This window comes from Mustela putorius, unplaced genomic scaffold (assembly GCF_011764305.1).
Source record: "Mustela putorius furo isolate JIRA1106 unplaced genomic scaffold, ASM1176430v1.1 tig00000407_pilon_pilon_pilon, whole genome shotgun sequence".
NCBI classification, from domain to species: Eukaryota; Metazoa; Chordata; class Mammalia; order Carnivora; family Mustelidae; genus Mustela; species Mustela putorius.
In genome coordinates this window covers 17,742,595-17,762,135 of record NW_025421373.1, presented here as the reverse complement: position 1 = coordinate 17,762,135, position 19,541 = coordinate 17,742,595, and the positions used below count along the sequence as shown (strand labels likewise).

Here is a 19,541-nt window from a genome sequence, read left to right as displayed (position 1 = left end):
TTGTGTGGGTTCACTCAAGACCTTTGCATCTGTAAGTCTACTTTCCTTCATATGCCAATTTTCCTCTCCTTTGTTTTAAAGGCCTTGTCCTAGGGTTGGGGAAGGTCTGTGGGATACTGAGGGTCCAGCTAACACCAGGGATCTTCCATGGTATTTCCCCCATAGCTATGATATAAGCTCATCTGCTCTCTTCCTAAGCGTTGCTTGCCTTTTGGTCTTTTCCATTCAACATTGTTGTTTTTCTGCAATTCATGAGTTATTTCCAAACGCATTTTGCTGTCCCAAACAGACTGAAGGTTCCTTAAGGCCGACACAAAATCTCTATTCCTTATAAAGATACTGTGACTGCAAATACACATAACAGACTCTTAACAAGTATTTCTAGAGTAACTGAAATCAAGTCTGATAAACAGAAGTTTGTTATCTATGGTTTCTCAACTGTAAATATAACATGAGTAAAGAATGTTATTTTTTGTAGAAATCTGAACTTAATTCCTTATATTTACCATTCAAGTATTAAGAAAAACAAATTTGTGGTTACAGACTAATGTCTTACTTAGTTACTGAAATGTCTGTTATTAAAAGTAGTGGTTTAAGAATCATTTTCCAATTACTAATGAAGTCCGAAATGCTTAGAAAATTCAAGATGGTTCCTTTGAAATGCTCCTTTTGATATTATGCCTAAGTGTTTATAGAGCATACCTACAAAATATATTGATATTTTGTTTCAGTCCTGTACTTCTTGACAGAATGAGGTAAAAATGGTACTCAACATGGTTAGTTAAATCTGTCACAAGTATGTGGGGGGAATACTGGCAAGAAGGTTGGTTTTTTTTTCTTCCCTCTTACTCCCTCTTATTTTAAAAGTATTTTATAAGTGAAAAAGGCAACATTGTTTTTAGAGTTTGTTGAAAATTTCAAATATCTAGTCCCAGAAGCAAGACTCATCATCAGGAATATCTAAGGCCTATCCGGGTTTTCAAAATAGTGCCCACATATACCGTACTTGTTGAACAAATTCAGATTTATTGAAAGTAAACATTTACATTGGCTACAATGTTAGAACTATTACAAAGCTGGATAAAAGAGGCTTAAGTAGCAGTAGAAAGCAAGTGCAATAAAAAGTGAATAGAGAAAATATTTGGCCTTAGTGATCTCTTGGCAGTATTTACATTATGTACATATTGTTAAATATTTATAATAACTCTAAGGCACCAAAGGCTAAATAGCAGGTTGCAATACTATTTTGTGCACAAAAGTCAAGAAATTTATTGTAAAGAAGGCTGAATAGTTAAAGAAACATAGGCATCTCTTAATGTTTACATAAAGGAGTGGCTGCATTTTTTAAAATCTCAAATGATACATTAAATATTGGGTAGATTGAAGAAAGTATTTTTAGAACATTAAATTATGTTGACTATGTAAATAAGCACTATTTTTTTTACTGACTTGCTGGTAAATGTGTAATGTAATCTATTCTTCAACACAGCTTTTTCACACTCATGGATATGTTTTGTCTAAAAACTACTTGAAATTCTTTTAACCTACAAAAACCTATCCTAATATATCATAGTGTACACAAAATCTCCAGGAAAACTGACTGGACAGTAATATACATCAAATTTATATATAATCTGACAAAAATTTAGCAGGCATTCAATGCCAAAATAACTGAATATTCAGTCTGCCATTCTGGCAAAGCAGTTGAGGGTTTTAATCCTTTAACTGTAAAATGGGCAATTGTTTGTGACTTAGGTGAATGGACATCAAATTGGCCCACGGAGAAAACCAATTTTAAAGGGAACTAATTATATTCAAATTTTGCCTTGAAACCCTTTCACATAACTCACTGGGTCTTAGCTGTATCATTCATCACCAGTGACTGAAATATCCTTATTTCTGCAATGTGAAGAGGTAATTGACAGTATCTATATCCAGCACGGTCTTGGCTGAATTATTTGAGTTAACTTCCATTTGCAAAATTTTATTGTTCCTTCAACTGGAAACCAATTTACCTTAACAAACAGTCTATCATTTGTCTTGAGGTAGTGTTATAATGAAGAATTCAGCAGAGCAATAAAAAAAATCCTAATATTTTTACAATGTGCTTCAAGTGCTACTATGTAATCCACATACTTAAGTGGTAGGCAGTCCAAGGCTGAGTGACCCTTCATGACATATTAAATTACTATCTGATAAAGGCATCCAGACATTAACAAGGATGATGAGTTCTTCCTTAAAACTTTCTCAAATGCCATGGCCTCTGGCGAGTTATGGTATTCTGGAATAAAGTACTGCTAAAATTCTTTCAATGATATCAAAAATTCATATACTTGCATATTAAAAGTTTCCTTTCTTTTAGCAAAGTGGAGAAAAACTGAGAGTTGTCTTTTCTAAACTCTCAAGTTTTTCAGTGAGAGATATTCAGAACATTAACAATAGTTTTGGGGGTGGTTTCTTACATCACATATTTGATACTAAGTTTAAGGATGTGGCTCTCATTCAAATTTTAAATTGAAAACCACCTTCACACTCAACATTTGACTGAGATTTGCTGTGCAAAAAAAAATAAAAATCATTTCAACATGATGGAATCTAAGGCACCAAAAATGCCTTCCCATAAAGTGTTGTAGAGCACTAGGTTATAAGTATATTATCACTTTTTCTCTTTTTGAACGTCCAATCATTTTCTTCTCTTTTTAATACAGTGGACAGTGAAAAAGGACAAATTACTCATAGTGAAATGTTTACAAAATGAGTAATGCAGGAAAAAGCAGAAAAAAATTAAGGTTCTTCTTCCGGTACTTCAAGAATGAAAATAAAGGATTACCTTTGCTCAGTAGGTTCATATTATATAGTACTGGCTACACAATTAATATGACTACAACAAAACATCAGTGAACAGACTTCAAATATCATATAAATACAATACAGTATCACATGTTTGGAATCATCAAATATGTCAATAGGTAATATCTTACTGGAGTAACTGAATCAAGGCATGATAATGTTCAAACTTCTACATTTAAAGATCTCCTTGGATCTTGGAAGCATGATATTCACTTACTAATGATAGATATCCAAATTAGATTCCTTAAAAATAAAGATAAGTTTCAGGATGCTATAGTTACCCCAATACCATAAGTTCAATTAAAAGACTTGCTCTAATACTTGGACTATTTGCTTACAAAGGTTCTGAGCTTAATTTTTCAAAACAAACTTACAACCTGACATTCTGCACTGCAATAGCATTCAATGAATTACCATTAGGAGACATCTGATTTTATTATCATAAAAGGTGTCCATTGTCTGTAATATTTAGTAAGCATGAAAACTAGCAACCACTTTTCTTGCCCTAACAGGTGAATCCATTTTTTTATTTTTATTTTTATTCTTGAACTAGCAGTAGAAGTTTGCGTTATGCCAGTTTTTCCTCCCTGAAATACTCTCCCCTGAGTCCTCCAAGTTACCCTTCCAATTCAGGTGCTAATACTTCACTCTTTAGAGCTCACTCAACTGCAAAGTCCAACCTGAATGATTAGGTCTGTAGTCTTAAAACTGCATGTGGAGGCACTAGAGAGAGTTTCTGGAGATGCCTTGGTGGTGCTAGTGGCCACACAGGTGGGCCTCCAAGAACTCAATTTCTAAATCTCACTAGTACATCTTCACAGTGATGTTATATAAGATTCAGAAGAATGTGCCACAAAATTAATTTGAAAAATAATTTTGTCGCTTAAAATGGTTTTAAAAACCCAGTCAAAGGGATTTGGAAGACTTGGGGAATCTTGACAGAAAAAAAGCAAGTCGTCCTCGTGTCCCATGTAAAGTCTTCAAGTATCTGGTCACAGAACACTAAGGAAGATGTAGCTTGGCTCTACCATGCCGATACAATCCCTCAGTCTGTCTTTGAGTTCAGAGGCACAAGTCAGAACAGATCAATGTTTTAAGTGGATCCTATCACAATGATTAATATCCCAACCACTTCAAGTCTATTTTTTGCAGAGATAAGCGGCATATCAATTATTTACAATATAAGAAAACAAACAATTAGTAAAAACTTCTTAGATAGCAACCCTTAACAACGAGTATGACCTTTTTGCTCACCTTTAATGCCAAAGGAAATAAACACAGAAGTTATGACATTATACTTGCAAATGACTAAACATTTTAATTTATTTTTTCTTTCCAAATAAATTAAAATCAGATATGAACCTTGATTCAGGGTTTGACTAGAGTGGCAGACTTGCTAATTAAACTGCTCTCACCAATGGCCTTATTCCAAAGACATCATGGAGGAAAATAAACACTGTCTAAAACTTACAATGAATAACTTTAGTATCCAAAGAAAGAGAAATGATTTTGATGAACACGTGACTCTTGAAAGGAAAATGCTAAGAGCTGGTGTTATTCTCTATAAGCTTATTTGTGTTCTTTTAATATAAAAGAAACTTCAAAGTTTGTCTTCTTTCTCAGTAAGAAAAAAAAATAAGCAGAGGTATTAGATGAAAAAATATAAAAAATGCTGGTGTGGTATAAATAAATTTTAAAAATGTTCCACCGTAAGAAATAAAAAATATATACTGTTTGTTTAAATACTGAGGCCTTTCTTTTATGCATATAATCATTTGAATATAGAGTTAATCCACCTGGGGCATCTGTGTTCCCCAAATTATAACTATTAGATAACATTATAAAAGAGTTGAATTTTAACTGAAGTGGAAATTATCTAAACAAATAGAAAAATTGTTTCTAAACATCTTCAATGAATGAATGGTGGTAAATTTGACTCATATCTTGGTTTATGTCCAGATTTACTGCTTACTGAATATTATTTTCTTCTTATTAAATGAACACAGAATCGGGGAGCCGTGCCATCTCTGCCTGATCACACATTTGGATGCATCGGTCTATAAATATGTACATTACATACTCTTGGGCAAAGCACTGCATCTAAGACCTAGTTGTTTTTGTATGAGAAAAAAATAACAAGAGAATAGGAAACGTCCCTCCCCAAAACATTTGAGTGTTCATACCACTAAGTAAATAGCACATGAGAATGTGCAAACAAACTTATTGCAAAGTACTGTATAGATTTAGATGTCTTTATAAAATGTTCTCAGTTCTAGTTTGGTAACCTAAAATGTTGGTATATAATACCAAATTTCCAATTAAAGAGTTTAATATAAAAATATCAGCACAGAACTGTTTTTTCAATCTGTTTATTGTGTGAGCAACCCAAACTTCAGTTTAAGTGCTGTTGCAATTTTATTACTAGATTCCATAACCCTACAATTGATAAATTTTATACCATTTTAGGTATTTAATGAGATAGTTAGAAATACTAAGAAAAAAATCAGTATTCAAAGGGTTACTTTTGTTTATAATAACAATAAATTATTTTATCATCTTCTTCAGTTCAAAATCCAGCTTTGAACCCGAGGAAGGCTTTCAAATCACGTTAATTAAATGGTGGTCCTTTAACCAGTAGCAGTTTGATTACCAATTACTCGAAGGATCTCTTTGTGAATGCCTCCTTCTTGTGTGTTAATATTCGCATCTCCAACTTGGCCATCTTCATAGCTAAAACACACACAAAAAAACGTAAGGCTTCTTTTTAAAAAGACAAAACACTCAAGAAAGCGCTTAAAACCCCCTCAGAAATGCCATTGGATACTTAAGATTTAGCCAAAGAGAATAAATGAGTAGTGAAGACGTTACTTCTCAGTTTATTTAATAAGGTGTTTGCATTAATAAACGCAGAAAAGCCTGCATGACTACACACACGATTATCCTACATCATGCCCTGATTTGCCCCTTCTTTCCTTCCTTTTTAATCTGAACTTTTTCATCCCCACATAAAGCATTGCCTGTGTCTTTGCCTGGTGGACATCTCCCACTCAGCTGTTCCATGAAGCCTCCCGTGGAAGAGCATGCCAGCTCCAGCTTTTGATTCCCTAGGTTCGAAGCTTGTGAGGCCCACTCCCACTTATCTCATTTGTTTATTTTCTGATCTGCAACACCCTTAGAAATTACTTCACATTCTGCCGCTGCTCCTTCGCCCCGCCAGCCTTCTCATTATTATTCCTTTGTGATCAGTGCCACCTTTTTTCCTTATCACTGGTAGCTCTATGTAGTCTGACTCTAGAAGATATTCTGATTTATGCCGGTACACACAAGAATGCAAGTGTGCTAAGCTATAGAAGTGGAAATATAACGTGAAAGGACAGCAATTACTAAGTCCCTTAGAGAGAAAGAAGTGCGTTTTAGGTGATCATTTCCTCAAATAAACTTACTTGGGCAGTAAGAATTTTCCAGGAAAGAATTTTTAAACTTCTGTGCTAAGATTCAGAAGAAGAATAGGTAATGAATTAATTTTACTTTGTACAAATGACTTCAAGACAGAAGCTTTCGAGAAGTAGTAATTACTTCAAAATAGATAACCAGGCTTGTAAGCAGCCTCAAAGATTTATGAACACCACTGTCTTTTCCTCACTACGTAAAAATTCTCCTGAAATAGCACAATACAGGAAAATGGAAGAGATGATGTACAGCAATGAGAACTCAGGTCCTTACATAATCCACTGCTCAAACACCCAGTGATAACTGAATCCATATCACATTTAAACTCTAAGAACTGACTTATGGTTGCCTATCAACTTGGTTAATTCTATCCATACAAGTATGTCCACACGCACGCATGTACGCACACATGTGTGGATATAAGACACTCAATGGTGAAACGTTACTGTGAAGAAAAGAAAGGGCCCACTTAGAATGATTCTCCCCGGAGATTAAACTGTAAGTGCTCTATTAATTAAATGGAGAACGTTTAAGTGACATGCTTTAAGCACTGTCCAAATCTAATTTGGTGCTTTGTGGCAAACTGTGTAAAAGTTACATTTTATTGGGCAAGTAAAATATGTTACATCCCGGCTACCCATGGGTCAAAGGGCACACTAAGGCAGCCACAGCACTGAGCCAAGGCTGGGGAGGCAACCTGGCTTGCAGACTCATCCCGAGGGACATAGTGGTATTTACGGAGCCAATCCAGCTAGTTCCTCAAGGATCTGGATTTTGGAAAGGAAAAAGACACTGCCAAAAAGAGGATGGAGACACTAAGAACACCAGACTGCAGTTACACTTACACCAGTCCACACGGCTCGCTCCTCATCTTCCTAATATGCATTTATGTTTACTCTGTCTCTATAGCATCTGTGTCCTCTGGACACAAAGTTGAGTTGAGTAAGATATTCTTGGCTTAACTGATACCCAGCCTACGTACTACCAGCTCTACTCGTTCAATTTAAAGCTGACCTTCGAGATTTGTCTGCAGTACAATCTAACTGCTTTTCCTCAACCCACTGCAGTCATTCTTCCCATCCTCCCACTCTGCTGGAAGTCCGGACTATGGCTACCCAGGGCCTCTTAGATGAGGAATTCGGATTCTACCCGCTACGTCTGCAGTACGTGATACAGCTGACTGCTCTTTTTCCTGAAGCTACATTATCTCTTCACTCCCTAGTTGGCCCTTTGATTATTAATTCTCAGTTACCTTCACCGCTCCTCTTCCCTAGCCTCCCATTTCAATGCTGGCTTTATCCACAATTCACTCTCAGTGTTTTCTCTTTTCATGATATGCAAACTCTCAATTATTTCAGTCTCTCCCGCTGCTTTAATGATCACCCACATGCTGATTCCTAAACTATATCTCTCATCCTTACATCCTTCCCTAACTATAATTTTCCCATAGGGGGACGCCTGGGTGGCTCAGTTGGTTAAGCAGCTGCCTTCAGCCCAGGTCATGATCCCAGCGTCCTGGGATCGAGTCCCACATCGGGCTCCTTGCTTGGCAGGGAGCCTGCTTCTCCCTCTGCCTCTACCTGCCACTCTGTCTGCCTGTGCTCACTCTCGCTCCTCTCTCTCTCTGATAAATAAATAAAAAATCTTAAAAAAATAAAAAATAAATTTTCCCATAGAAATCACAAATCTAGTATATTCAAAACTGAACTTAATTTTTTATCCCAAGACTGCTTTTTTTTTTTTTTTTTAACTCTAACAAAATCTCAATTTGGAGTACCATCACCTACTCTGTCTCTCAACAAGAGAACTTTAGTCATTCTTGGCTCTTCCATGTGCCTAAATCCAATAAATCACGAAGTCATCTTCCCCTCTCTTTTCCTAATTACTCCCAGTTGCACCTTCTCTCCGTTTGATGACATTACCTTCATCTAGGGCTCCATTACCATTCATTTAAATAAGTGATTTTCAAGTTGCAGGTTATGTACAATTAGCAGGATCTGAAACTAAGAGTGTCCGGGCTAGCATTTTTCAATGAAATTAGAATAGAATAGGACACAAAATACTGAACGCACCCTGCGAAGTAAGCCTTGTTTTTTCCAAAGTCACAATGTCAAACACGTTTTCTCCTGGAGTGGGAAAACACTGACCTAGATGATTGTAAGAACATTATAACTGATCTCTCAGTCTCCATATCGAGCCCCATGATCCCCCTTAGAAGACTTTCCTGCCCTGCTAGAAAACAGATATAAATAGGATAAAATAGGACACAAATGGCCTCCACTTCACTTGCAGGACAAAATCCAATGGCTCTGTCATGGCACCCCAGGGTCCCTCATAACCCAAACCTAAAAATCCTCTCCTAAAATGTCCCACCTCCCTAACACCCTATTTCCATTGTAAGGGCCTATTCAGCCAGAGGGGCCTCACCCCAGTTGAACTGCCATTTTGTTGTAAAACTTAAATTGACTCTTCCTCGCCCCCCACCCGCCGCCCCCGGAACTTACTTAAAAACAAGTCCTGGAAACCAGTCCCAGGTAACAAAGTCCAAGTAAAAAGGGTGGGTCAGGCCAAGTGGAGGTATTCAATCAGTGGGGACGCATACTGTCTCCTAGCTACCAAGGAGTATGGGCCCCACCCTTTGGGCACCTTTTGGGCACCAATTCTGAGCAAGGTGACAGGCTGGTTCAAATGTTTACTAGGGTAAATTGTAATTCAGTTGGTCACCTAGCACGACTATGGTCACCTAGCACGTCTTTCTTTGTACTTCACTGGCCACCTGTGCGTGGCCAGGCCCAACCACGTGGCCTTTGCTCTATAAAAGCTAGTCCGTGAAACAGAGAAAGGTCATCCTCTCTGTAAGGTGCGGTCCCAACTGTTCTGTTTGACGGTCGGTTTGATTCTTGATGCTAGCGCGAAATAAAGTTTTGCTTGACTTTCGCTTTGTATCAGTCTCACTCCTTTAATCACGTACCCATTACTGGGAGACCCAACACCATCAAATGGAAGAGTTTGCTATCCCTAAATACTACATGCTCACTGACTTCTGAAAAGCATTTGCAGTTAATGGAGAGAAGATGAGAATCACATTCTTTAAATAAACAATAATAACTTAGGACAGAACGAACCTGGGGGCAAAAGCAAGCAGAGACTAGAGAGCAAGAGCAAGAGATTGAGATGGAGATCAAAAGCATTAAGAAAAATGCTTATTCTTCCATTGTCTATGACGCCCACAGGGAAGCACAGCAGTTGTGGGTTGGAAGGGTAAAAGTGGCCACAGGCATTGAGGTGTCTTAAACAATGCTGTATATATCATAATACAGGAAAGGCAAACTACCATTTGACGGGGTGAACTGGCAGCCGTCTAGATACATGCGTTGCTAGTGGCATTAGGGCATATGCTATAATATGGCACACAGAATGCTTTGCAGCTATTAATTAGTATTCCAGACACACACTCAACTGCTAATTTAACAGTGAAGTTCATTTATGTCCAGAAAGCAACTAGATTAAAAAAGAAGAAATGGAGCAAGACTGGTATCAATAGGGAAACGAAAAACTTGACTGGGGTTTTCTGAAGAAGGAAAAAAGAAACCATCTAAAAGGAAACATACTTTATATGTATGAGATAGTTCCCAGGGGCATTAAAAGATTACTAAAATTTTAATTAAAAAAAAAACAATTTGCTTAAAAAGGTATGAGAAAGAAATAAAGAGAACAGAGGGAATTTAGCTGCCTGGAACTCTCCAGGTTGAGTTAAGTTAGGAAATTTCCTGGATGAAGACTTTTGAATGCATTCACAAGTTCTATTCCCAAACTCATGCAGCAGCTTTGTGACAGCTTTAAAGAATGGTACACGTCAATTTGTTTTCAGACTCCCTAAATCTGGAACCCGGAAATGACTGCATTGTTTTTCATTAGCAACAGAGAGGAGAAATTCACTGCAAACGGAATGCTATCCAGCACTTCTCCAAAGTTCCTTAAGGTATCTGATGCTCTAAGAGCATTATCTACATCATCGCCCATGTACAATTTCTTCATTATGTTGGAACATTCAGTCTTTGTCACTGCTCTCCTATACTATGTGTTAAGTGTTTTGGGGAACAGAATTTGCATTGTACTAGAGGAGATAATAGAGTTATGCAAATAACTCTAAGACAGGCAGGAAGGACGAGCAATTTTAGGACGAGCAAGGACGAGTAAAACTTAAAGACAGACATCGTGTCTGATTGGGATGTCAGGAAAGACCCCACGGAAAAGACCATGAAGTTGAGCCTTGGGAGACTAGCTAAGGCTGAGCTGGCAGGTGGGCCTATCCTTTGGACGGACTGAGCAAAGCACAGTGGTGGGAAAAACACTTCCACGTTGTTTTCAAGAAAGACCTTAGATAATAATTTTATTCCATCAATGGTCTGTACGGGTCATTGAAGTAAGATAAAACGGGCTCTTTGTTGGAGAATGTCATGTCTTCATTTGTTAAAAACTATCAGAATTTATGAACAAGATATAATCAAGACTCTGCTTTAGGAATATTAGTGGGATATAAATAGTATGATCTTTAAAAATTTTATAGAAATGTAGGCTATACACTAAAAGATTAAATATAGTTAACTCCAAGTGGGATATTATGGGTGACTTTCTTCTTTTTTGCTTACCTTTGATTTTAGTTTCTATAAATGAACAGTTATCACTAGTGTAATAATGTTAATGTTTAATAAATTTGGCAGTGTACAAGAAAGATTGGGGCAATAACAAAATTGGAAGCCTAGAGAAAAACTAGTAATCTTTTGGTGGACTCTGGGGCAGAGAATGATATATCTGTGGAAACAAAGGTATTGAAAGGAGAAAACTGTGTAAAGATATGCATGGGGGCTGATGACTATAGTGTCAAGGAAAAAGACATTAAAAACTAAAGCTCAGGATTGCAAGTGTCTTTGAGTAAAATCACTGCGTAGACTGGGGAAGCCAAGAACTTGACCTGAGGATTTAGCAATGGGTTTCACTTGGTACATACTGATTTTAAGGTATGAGCAGACTTTTTGAGGGGAAATACCTAGCGAGCAGTTAGGTGTGGGTATTTCCTTCATTCCTACTTCTCTGCCAAGCACTGTGCTAGGCACACAAAGATAAATGAGCCATACAATCCCCAACCTCAATATGTATGCGGGATAATGGAAAAGATCGTACATAAGAACAACTCAGTGATAAAAACAAAGCCCATGGCATCCGCACAATAACACCAAGGAGTAGCACGAGTGAGGGAAAGTTTCCGGGAGGAGGGAAGGCATATGCTAATATTTAAAAGAGCGGGAATCAGATAAAGTAGTGTGAGGTGCGAGGAAGAGAGAATCCAAGGTTACTGGAGAAAGGAAAGAGGAAAAGCATAAGCATTGTGGGAATCACAGCATACAGTTTAGGTTGTGAAGCCTAATACCTAAGCTGAGAAATCATGGGTAATAAAAACCAGGGCCCTGGGTGGGGGGGGAGGAGGTGTGAGGCGGCGAGAGAGGAGGGAAGGCGGGGAGGGGCTATATCCTTGATCTTCTAACACAGCTATGCTGAAGGAAGAACAAACGGCTGGGAAGTGAGTTGGTTTCCTTTGTGAAGGAGACTGGACTTCATCTTACAAGAAGCAAGCAGCTTCTCAAGAGTTTTACTCAGGAGAGTGATGTGGCAGTTTCAATCTTGGAAAGGGATCTGGGTTGCAGACAGAGAAATTGGATTTATTATAGGCTGGGGATAAAGCAAAGTTCCCGATCGTATCAGCTTGATGTCACACAGCTAATGCCACACAGCTTCACAGAGCCGTGACCGAATGGTTTGTCTTCCAACTTTATAAATAACTTGTCTGTCTCCTCACTATGTTACCATTCAAACACTGTTGTGGTGGTGTTTTTTTCTTTTTTTGCAAATTCATGATGAAAGTCCTCTTTCTTTTCACTGAATGGCCATGATACAGTTCTTATTTTACGAATTTTTCTTGTATCTGCCTCTTTAGATAGATTTCAAACTTTCACCAAAAAACAAAACAAAACAAAACTATACATAAGCTAAAATCTTTCTCTTTTCAGCTTTGTCTTTGTTCATGCATTAGAAATCTACTGACAAGGAACCCTGCATCAGGAACCAGGCGAGGTGCTGCAGGGCATCAGGAGAGTAAACAAAGGCAAGAGTAGGAGTCAGCCCTATCTGACACGGAAAATTCTGATACAACGAAAAAATTGACTTTTAAATCGGAAGTTTTGCAGTGTAATAATCCCTAGAATTGGCTAGAATCTGTTTACAACATCTGAATTATTACATTTTGCCTAAAGCATTAAAATTTGATTAATTCATTTTGAAATTATTAAACAAAACTTTTCGAATTTCTTTAAGTGATATCTTCCCTTAAATTTTACTTTCAATTTTTTTGATACAGTAGTCTGTTCCCTAAAATATCCCCCCAATTCTTCTCTGATTCTGTGTCGTTGTTCACTTGTTAGAGAGAGTATGATGAGGATATTAAACACCTATCTTATTATCTCCATTCTAGAAATCAGATTAGCATGGAAACTATTTTGATTTTTTGTAGTTTCACTTAATAATAGATTTAAAAAGGAAGCTCCCAATAATTTATATTCTAGTCATCAGGCCAAACTTCTAACATAAGGAATTAGATAATTTGTTAATTTAAAAAGATCAGAATAAAATGAGAATAAGAAAATAAGATTTTCTGCCTGATAACAGTATATTTGTGATAACTCACTTCTTTCTCAACAATTTATCTTTTCCTAGATGTTACCACTCACTGGGAAGGCACATTACTCATAGAACTCTGTGATTTTTATCTTTTATAAAGAAGCTGATGGTTGTAATTAAAATGTACATTAATTAGTGAATGGATTCTCCTTCTAATGTGTTTGAATCTTATCAATTTTCCTTAATTAGTCTCTTTTCTCCTGAGGGTGCAGAGAAATAGGATGAAATCTCTTCTGTATTTATGAAAGAAATGAAAACAATTACCTTAACAGATTTTTTTTTTTTTCTTTACAATACTGGAAAGCATCTAAGTATACTGGAAGAATTTTATTCTCTTTTCTTCAGATGGTCTTTCCTCATTTTTTTTCTTCTAATAAATAGGGAAATCCATCTCTCCAGACATACACATGACACATATATTCCTAAAAATTTATTTTACATATGATTTATGTAAAATTTCAAAGAAATAATGTTAGAATGCCTACTGCCTAAAGTTGCTTATTTAGCTTAATGAATTTGAACTTTAGCAAGATACTAAGAGGAGTAAATTAACTGATTAACATCAGGCTAAGGAACAGGTTTTGGAGTTACTTTTCCATCTAAATCATACAGGCACTCAATCAAACAAATTTGTGACTGGATAGGTCTTTTGGAAGGCCAATATTCTAACAGGAGGTAACAGTCATGATGGTCAAGAAAGAAGGTGGGGGGAATTTAATGAGTCCCCCCTTTTTTTTTTTTTTAAGATTTTTATTTCTTTATTTGAGAGAGAACGTGAGAACACAGAGGGAGAGGGAGAAGCAGACTTCCCGATGGGCAAGGAGCCCGATGTGGGGCTTGATCCCAGGACCCTGAGTTCATGATCTGAGCTGAACGCAGACGCTTAACTGACTGAGCCACCCAGGTACTCCTAGTGAGTGCCTTTCGTTGAAGACCTGCACTGTGCTAACTTTGTCCTCATAAGAATCTTAAAATCGCATATAGCTAGCTTCCCCAGGAAGCTCCAGACCCACATGGCACCCTTTTCTACCTTGCCTTCTGACAAAGGAGGTTGCTCTGTAACTCTTATAATAAGCTCACTTGCCCTCTACTCTTGGGCAGGGTTTAAGCAATGGGGAGTCTGAGCAAGACAGTGGCGGTGGGGCAAAGTCCAGGTTTCCCTTGGTTCCAGGCCCATAAGGGCACGTTGGTCTATGTAAGTCCCTCAGCTGAAGGCTCCAGCTCTTTTCGAAGCTGCTGAACTAGAAAAGGTTCTCCTACTGGGTTCTGAGAACTGCTTCTTGTCCTTGCCCTTGTCCTTTTGGCCCTGGGGATGCAGAGCACTGCTTGTGCTACTAGATCCAGGGTACTACACTAGACCATGGTGCCCCTATAAACCACACCTTTTTAAACAATCTACTTGTGGGTAATAGAAATTGTGTTTTTCATGGGCCACAGATTTCCTGTTGGGATTCTGCCTGGTACGGGAGACACAGCATGCTACTCTCTCTACCGATGATGCTTTATTGTATCTACTAATGAAGGTCAGAGAGGTCCTGCAAAATGGCTAAGGTCACCTAACTGGTCAGCCTGGACACAAACTGTCCAACCAAAGCAGACTCTGTCCACCATACTCACGGCTGCCTGGCCATGAAGAAAGACATCTACAGATAATATATATGTCACAATATGGAATGTATGTATGAATATGTATCAGAAGTACAGAAGATACATAAATGCATAATACGTAAAACAGTATCACAAGAAAGTCACAGTTTTCATACTATCCCAAAGAAAACCAGACAGTTCATAAAATTTGCATCGTGAACAGTCTGCCAATAAGCCAACAGATCAAATGCTGCAGGCACAGCGTGCTACAGATAACACTATATAAGCAATCTTGAGACAGTCATTTTGACATGGCTTATAAAACAGGCCTGTGTTTTTTTTTTTCCATCTTCTCTTTCAAAGACTATATAAAAGTATAAAACAGATATACTCCATTCTTCCCAAAGGTCTTTCTGGCGATAGGACCGTGGGTAAGGAAGAAATAGACAGGGAAAGAGTTGGGAGTCAAGCAAGGGTGGGTGAAAATCAGGTCTACTGCACTCATTATTTATTTGGAGATGAAAAAATAATGCTATTATACACTCATGCAGGTCTTATGATATAGCTGTATCAAAAAATCCACATCAATATGTCTTGTATTGTCAGCCAATGTTACATGAAGTGCAGATCATCAACCTTTTAAAAAATATTTTATTTATTTGAGAGAAAATGCACATGAGGCAGGGCAGGGGGCAGAGTGAGAGAAAGAAGTGCACTCCCCGCTGAGCAGGGAGCCCAATGTGGGAACCAATCCCAGGACCCTGAGATTATGACCTGAGGCACTGAGCCACCCAGGCGACCCATATCATCAACTTTTTGTTCTCATTACTATTTTCTTAGTTCCTAGTTATAATACTTTTAAAATCCATAATCAACTAAAGACATATGTATATGTGTGCATGTGTGTACATGTTACATCCATCTATAGGTATATGTCTGTCTACACATACATACACATGCATATATATATATGCACACATAGATCGCTAAAGAGACAAAGTTTTTCTTCACTTCTAAGTTAACAGCCTTTAAATAACCCTCTGTTTTTTACAGCTCATTAAAATAAAACAGAAACATTCAGATGATGAGAAACTATCTGTCTGGTACTTATTGGCAGCTAAAGTGACCAAATAATAATGTAGTCACTATCTCATTCATGGAGAAGACAGTAACATACAGATTTGAACCTTTACACTTACACAAAAAAGAATCGTGTGCAGACATGATCAGTATTTGGGACGACCCATATCTCTCCATGTTTGTGCAGGTCCGGTGAGGTGATGACTGTAAATGGAAGATAAAATTAAAGAATGATTTTATTCTAAGTTATTCTATCCCTCCTCTTAGAAATCTAAAAGCACAAAGTACATGCACAAACACACACGAAAAATGTTTAACCTTATAAGCTATCAAAAGTGTAAGTAAATACAATGAAATGTCATGTGGCAATTTTATGTTTTAAACACCATCAGTGTAACAACAGGAAGGGAATCACTTGTATAGTATCAAAAGCAAACAGTTCCTGTCTTGGGGACTATGTAGAAAGCAACTTCATGTTCTATATTAACTATCAAGGGTTGACTATGTAAAAGACAGTTAATGGTGCCTACTGAACTCCCAGCACCAGTTTTTTTTTAGTCAAGGTTAGATTTTATGGCAAGAACAAGAAAAAGTATACGATCTTGCAAATCACCTATCAATCTGTCTACCGCAAGTTCAGAATAGAGGAATAATGTCAGTGTAGAAGCAGAAAGACCTATTGGGTTCTCTTCTTAGTGCTTGCTTCATCTTTCACATTTTTCACAGTATTATCATTCAAAAACCAACTTAAAGAGGAAGGTGGCATATTCACAAAAGAGATTAGCAATACTTGATCAGAAAAATATAATTACCATTCTGAGATACCTGCCAAGAATAAAATACAGCACTGTCTGAATTCTTGCCAATTCTGCTTTGTTTTTCACCTTTATGATCTCTATTGTAACTGTTTTCCATCTGTGCCCTTAGAAAAGGTCACAAGGAATAATGCAATGCTTTCACTAACCCATTTCGAGCATTCTGGAAATATAGTCAAATTCTTAAACACAGATAATATAAAGAATTAACACTATGAGGTTTGTGAAACTTTCAACTTACCTTCACATAAGGCTATGCATTTTAAGTTACGGCTTTGCAGGAATTGGGACTGCTGCCCTTTTTTCTGTGACTAAATTCCAAAAGAATTTAAAAATCAGAGTGAAAATAGGACAGTTGCTCAAGTGAGAAAAGAACTAATCATCATTAAAAAATAATAGCCACTAAGATAGCTTCAGATTTAAAAAAAAAAAAAAAAAGGCCTATCTAGACTAGCAGTAATATCCTTGAATTCCTTCTTAATGTCAAGCTATATTTGTTGTATCATTTAATTTCTGTACATAGTCATTATTAAATCAGTCTCAAGATAAGTGAACTAAAAATGCTCAATTAAAGTTTAACAGCCTCACATCATAGAATTAGAACTCAAATTTATTTTTACTGGAAGCCTGGCATCCTCATTTCAAGGGAAACAAAATTAAAATTGCAAACTCTACAATCAGTTATTCCAGATCATCTAACTTACTCAAAACCAGACCATTTTTACAGCATCATTAACTAAGCTGCAGAAGTTTCAGGAAAATCTCATGGAGAAAATCTGTAGTTTTGTTTTTGTTTTTAGATATAGAGTTAGTTGTAGTTCCCCATGCCCAGTTCAAAATCACATTATTCATTAAGCAGATTTCTCACTTGTCCAGAATGGCTGGTTCTACTGAAATAATAAGGGATTTATGCTTGGTCTTTCTCTGTCTGGAATGTTCTTTCTCCCATATGGCTCATGTACTCACTGCCCATAGGCTTCCACATAATCACTTCGGATGATTCTACATACAGTATTCTACAGCCCTTTTCCCTGACTTTTCTCCATTTTTCTCTACCATCTAGCATTCATCCTCTCTAGACATATATTCAATTTATCCATAGCCATCAATAGGATGTAGGCTCCCAAGAAATTCCTCTTGTTTTTGGTTCTATTTTTGATTTGTCACTACAGTCCACTGCCTAGGAATCTCTCCTATTGTGATGGGAGCTTAATAAATACTTGCTGAATATTTACTGCATAAAGGTGTTTTGATTATCACATTTCAGGGTCGGTTTTATGGCTTTGTGGGTAACGGCCATTCAAGATAATTCTGCAGACTTAAGAAGCCCGAGTGCTTATGGAAGCCCTGCTGGCTAAGGAAGCGGGAGCTCACTCAGCACATCAGCCCCTCGAGCGGCTACAACACCTGTGATGCACTGCTGCTTTTACTGCTGGATGCCGGCTCGTCTTTGGTTGTCACCTTCTGCTTCTTGTTCATCCCTGAAAAACACCAGCAGAATCGTAACTGAGGGACAAAGCTGGGTGATACCTTAAAATACAATCCACTGGCATCGCAAAGTTCTACCGGAGGTGAAGACATTTGCATTGGCCACAGACGACCACGCTTGGGCTCTGGAAGGAGCAGCGGCTTTGACCTGGAAAGTCAAGTGGGTTTCGGAAGGTCCTGAGAGTGTGAGAATGCAGACAAGCCAGCTTGGTTTTCTTTGGAAAACAGGGATAGGAAACTCTCTTGCACAAAACTGATACATTTAGAAAACTCTTAAAATTGGCTTTTACAGGGCTGGTAGAGCTTAAACTTTCATTTTACTATCTGGTTAGGAGAAGGAGAAGGTGAGGAGTGGGAAACATGAATAAGGTCAGAAAAATACATTTACGCTGAAGCTTCATGAATTGTTGATCTGTATTTAATTCTGTGTAGAATTTACTGTATCATCTAATAAAGGAAAAATTACACAAGTTCCTTTGTCTATGGTACTCAAGTTTTAGCTTACTCTGTTAATGCCATGACTTTTTACTGTGATGGATTTTAGACAAATAGAAGTAAGATTCCTATTTGTTTTAGAAGAGATCGGTATTTTTCTATACTTTATTTGGAAATGCTCATCTACTGTCCAGAAATTGAGAAGTAGGTTGATTTTCTATTGTTGTTGCTGTTTCAATAAAGATTTGATGAGAAAGAATCAACTGCAAATGGTATGAATGTAACTCTTTCCAAGTCAGAAATATACCCACAAAGTTGCAGAGGTGGAGAGGATCAAGCTGAGAACAAGGCCTAGGGTTTCAGCCATGTGGTTCTGGAAGAAAGGTAAAGCCTGTTATCCTCAGGGGGCCTGTGCTGCTCTCCACTCCCTACACTTGCAGCCTGAAAGGCAACTACGGAAAGCCACTTCAAAGTATGTGATGACTTGGTATGCTTTTCCTTATCAATGCTGAGGATGTATTTTCTTTTTTTCTTTGAAAAGATTTTATTTATTTATTTGACAGAGAGAGATCACAAGTAGGCAGAGAGGCAGGCAGAGAGAGAGGAGGAAGCAGGCTCCTTGCTAAGTAGAGAGCCTGATGTGGGACTCGATCCCAGAACCCTGGGATCATGACCTGAGCCGAAGGCAGAGGCTTAAACCACTGAGCCACCCGGGCGCCCCAAGGATGTATTTTCTTGAACTGGTTTTATTTTAGTTTTTCTATTGTGTTACGTTTTAATGAGATTTAGAAACTGATTCATGCTGATTTTAATTTGTTTTTTCCTTTGAATTATATCATTCTATTTCCTTTATTATCTTATTCTTCCTGGTGTTTCTCTTTTCTTTCTTTCTTTTTTTAAAAGATTTTATTTATTTGTCAGAGAAAGAGAGCACAAGCAGGGAAAAGGGCAGGCAGAGGGAGAAGCAGGCTCCTGGCTGAGCAAGGAGCCCAATGCCAGACTCAATCCCCAAATCCGAGGATCATGACCTGAGCCAAAGGCAGACACTTAACTGATTCATCTAAACATCCCTGGTGTTTATTTCCTGTGTTATTTTGGTAT

The 19,541-nt window shown here is 37.6% G+C and overlaps 1 protein-coding gene across 6 annotated transcripts in view; it reads right to left on the bottom strand.

Annotated features, from left to right (window-relative positions):
• Positions 1-1,006: 1,006 nt before the first annotated feature.
• Positions 1,007-19,541, bottom strand: part of PARP8 (poly(ADP-ribose) polymerase family member 8) — a 178,323-nt gene continuing 159,788 nt past the window's right edge. For 5 of the 6 annotated variants that reach the window (XM_045079542.1, XM_045079543.1, XM_004737907.2 and 2 more), the window contains 4 exons: positions 17,925-17,998; positions 16,759-16,828; positions 15,822-15,906; positions 1,007-5,580 (listed from right to left, as the gene is read on the bottom strand). In XM_045079542.1, coding sequence (XP_044935477.1) covers positions 5,478-5,580; positions 15,822-15,906; positions 16,759-16,828; positions 17,925-17,998 — 332 coding nt within the window. In that variant the 3' untranslated portion in view covers positions 1,007-5,477. Of the gene's footprint in view, positions 5,581-15,821; positions 15,907-16,758; positions 16,829-17,891; positions 17,999-19,541 lie in introns of those variants that run through there. The other variant, XM_045079544.1, reaches the window with a different exon arrangement.